This window comes from Monoraphidium neglectum (assembly GCF_000611645.1).
Source record: "Monoraphidium neglectum strain SAG 48.87 unplaced genomic scaffold scaffold06043, whole genome shotgun sequence".
Taxonomy (NCBI): domain Eukaryota; kingdom Viridiplantae; phylum Chlorophyta; class Chlorophyceae; order Sphaeropleales; family Selenastraceae; genus Monoraphidium; species Monoraphidium neglectum.
In genome coordinates, this window is record NW_014007590.1 from 1 (window position 1) to 2,567 (window position 2,567).

At 60.5% G+C, this 2,567-nt stretch overlaps 1 protein-coding gene across 1 annotated transcript; it reads left to right on the forward strand.

The window, feature by feature from the left end:
• Nucleotides 1-2,311: 2,311 nt before the first annotated feature.
• On the forward strand, nucleotides 2,312-2,467 carry MNEG_16146 (hypothetical protein; the record flags this gene model as incomplete). The annotated part of the gene is made up of 1 exon (XM_014035383.1): nucleotides 2,312-2,467. A coding segment is annotated over one exon (156 nt), but the record flags the coding sequence as incomplete, so codon positions are not given.
• Nucleotides 2,468-2,567: the final 100 nt, after the last annotated feature.

A 2,567-nucleotide genomic window follows, 5' to 3' on the forward strand; every position in this document is an offset into this window, starting at 1 on the left:
CCCCAAGGAAAGCAAAGGGGTCCTTTGGAGGCTTGACCTCCACCTGTCGTCCTTGAATCATGAGCTTGCCAATCTGTCCCTGAACCATTCGTGCGCACGTGGGGTCCTGGGGGCTGTGCTTGTGCAGGATTGCAGTTGCACAGGATTTGGTGTTATTCACATCTAGGCTGCCCCAGTCGGCATATGCAGTCACCTTTTCGGCCTGTTTGTGCATGTCCGCAGCCGATTCGGTCAGTACATTGAGGTCATCTGCGTATGTGCAGCTGGAGAGTTGGTCCTTGACCGCCTCCAGCGGTGTGTGGCCATCCCTTTCCCGGCAGCGCGGCACGCTTGTAGCGGACCTGAAGTACCCCAGGCATAGATGCACCCGATCGTTCGCTTACAGACATGATCGCAGCGACCTAGATCATCGCCATCGTGCTCGGCAGGACAGGTGCCAGCTAGGGAAAGCTGAATGTATTCGTAGCTCTGCTTTTAGGAGGGATCCTCGCCGTGGGGGCGGGGGCGCTGGCCAGGGAGCAAGGCGCGAGTTCGCTCGCCCTTGCCCTCAGCGTCGACAAACCCAACGCGAGGACTCCCCAGCAAAACACAACGCAAGCAGAATGCACGCAAGATACAGCAACCCATGGCAGCACCGCAACGGCCAGCACCGAAAAGGCCCCGCGCCAACCACCTGGTCAGCCCCCCGATCCAGACCACGGTCCGTTCGCCAAAGGCCTCCGAGGCCTCACCATCTCCGGGCTCAACCACAGTAATATTGCACGGGCACGGGCACACCCCCTGATTTGCTGCATGAGCCAAGGAAGTGACTGCTGCAGCACCGCCGCTGCTGATGCAACTGCACCTGCAACTGTGCCCCTGCCCTGTGCGGCTGCAGCAGCTGATGCAGCTGCTGTGCACACTGACACCGCTGAACTTACCAACGTCGCCACCATACTTGAAATGTCCGCAGAACACTTGCGGAGACGGCCAGATGCAGCGCTGCGGTGCAACACACGCGCTTGTGCTCATACAAGCTGCACCACGGCATCCTACCCGCTCGAAACCACAGCGCATCGCGAAACCGAGCAGGCCATGCCCAGAGCCTGCCAGGATTTCATATGTTTCCCTCCTGCGCACACCGCGTCCCCAACTGAATGCGGAACAGCAATGTTATGCGCAACCAACTGCAACAAAGGGCAGCAAGGGCTCGGGGCTGATGACGCCTCGTCAGATGATGGCATGTTGCAAGATGCCGGGCATCAGAAACTTCACCTAGACCTCGCAGGCAAGCGTGCAAGAGAGAAAGAGAATAGGGCTCTCACTCAAGCGCGCCTGCTGACAAGCGCGCGCGCTGCAGGGAAGCACCACTGCTGCAGTAGTGCCAAACTCCACCAGGCGCATGGTTTGGCAAAAGCTGCATTAATGCTTAAAGATGTGCTAGAGCTTGGTAATATATCACTGCCAAGCGCCCCGTATACATACCCCGACACCCAGCGCGACCGCGAAACAATCACCGGGCGGCGTGAAACACCATCAAACTTATATAAACTCAACACTCATCCCTACAAATATCCAAAAGAGATAAGCCACGCAAGCCAGTTCACCAGGGTCACCCGTCAGGCGCAACGAGCAGCTGCTGCCCCAACGTTCTCGAACATAGCTCACCTTGCAGTGCCCGAGATGGCAGCAGTAGCAATGGTAATGTTGCTGGCAGTCGCGCCCTGCCTCCAGGGAGCCCTTGCAGCAGCATACAGCACGGCGGCGGCTGTCTTCGCCTTGAGAAGGCGCCGCGCTTGGGGGAAAAGAGTGTGCAAGCCCCAGCAGGCAGCTGCACGCGGCCAGGCTTCCCTACGCCGGTCGGCACCCGCCCACCCCTGTGTGCCAGCACCGCTGACCATGCTCGCGCCCACGTATCAGCGCAACAAGAACCGAGAGGCAGTGCGTGCTCAGGCACTGCACGTGGTGCGCACAGCCATGCGATTGTCGAAAGGGGAGCAGCCTGCGCTGTCCGCAGCAATATGCAAACTCACCAGCAGCACACCCACAGCTCGCAAGGGCTGGCGGCAGCCGCGCAAAGAATCTTACCACGCAGCGTGGCTCGGTCACCACATCCCACGCGCTCACAGCACGTATCGCGTCCTTCAAGCATGCCAACAGGCCCTTGCTAACATGACCCCCGACGCCTCCTTGCCGGCGGATGCACTGCGCACACACACAAACAGCGATCCTGACACCACACAACCACCGCCCGATTTCGGGGGGGACGACCGAAATGGGACCGAGTGCACAGTCAGCATTGCTGCCGAGCCGCAACCCGGGGTGCAACCAGCGACGCCCGCTGGACCGGGGGCGCTGCGCGGCGGCGGCTTGGTACGGCTCCGCAGAGGGCGGGCCTCGCGAGGCCAAGACAACCACTGGGTCCAACCGCCAGCTGGAACATACTGTGAGGCGCAAGAGCAAGGATTCTGCGGGGCGCACGCCCTGAACGCGCTGCTGGGCAGACGAGCAATACCTGGAGAGGCGATGGTACGCTATATGCGTGATCACTGGCCGGCAGGTGAAGAAGCAGGCCACTATACGGGGCA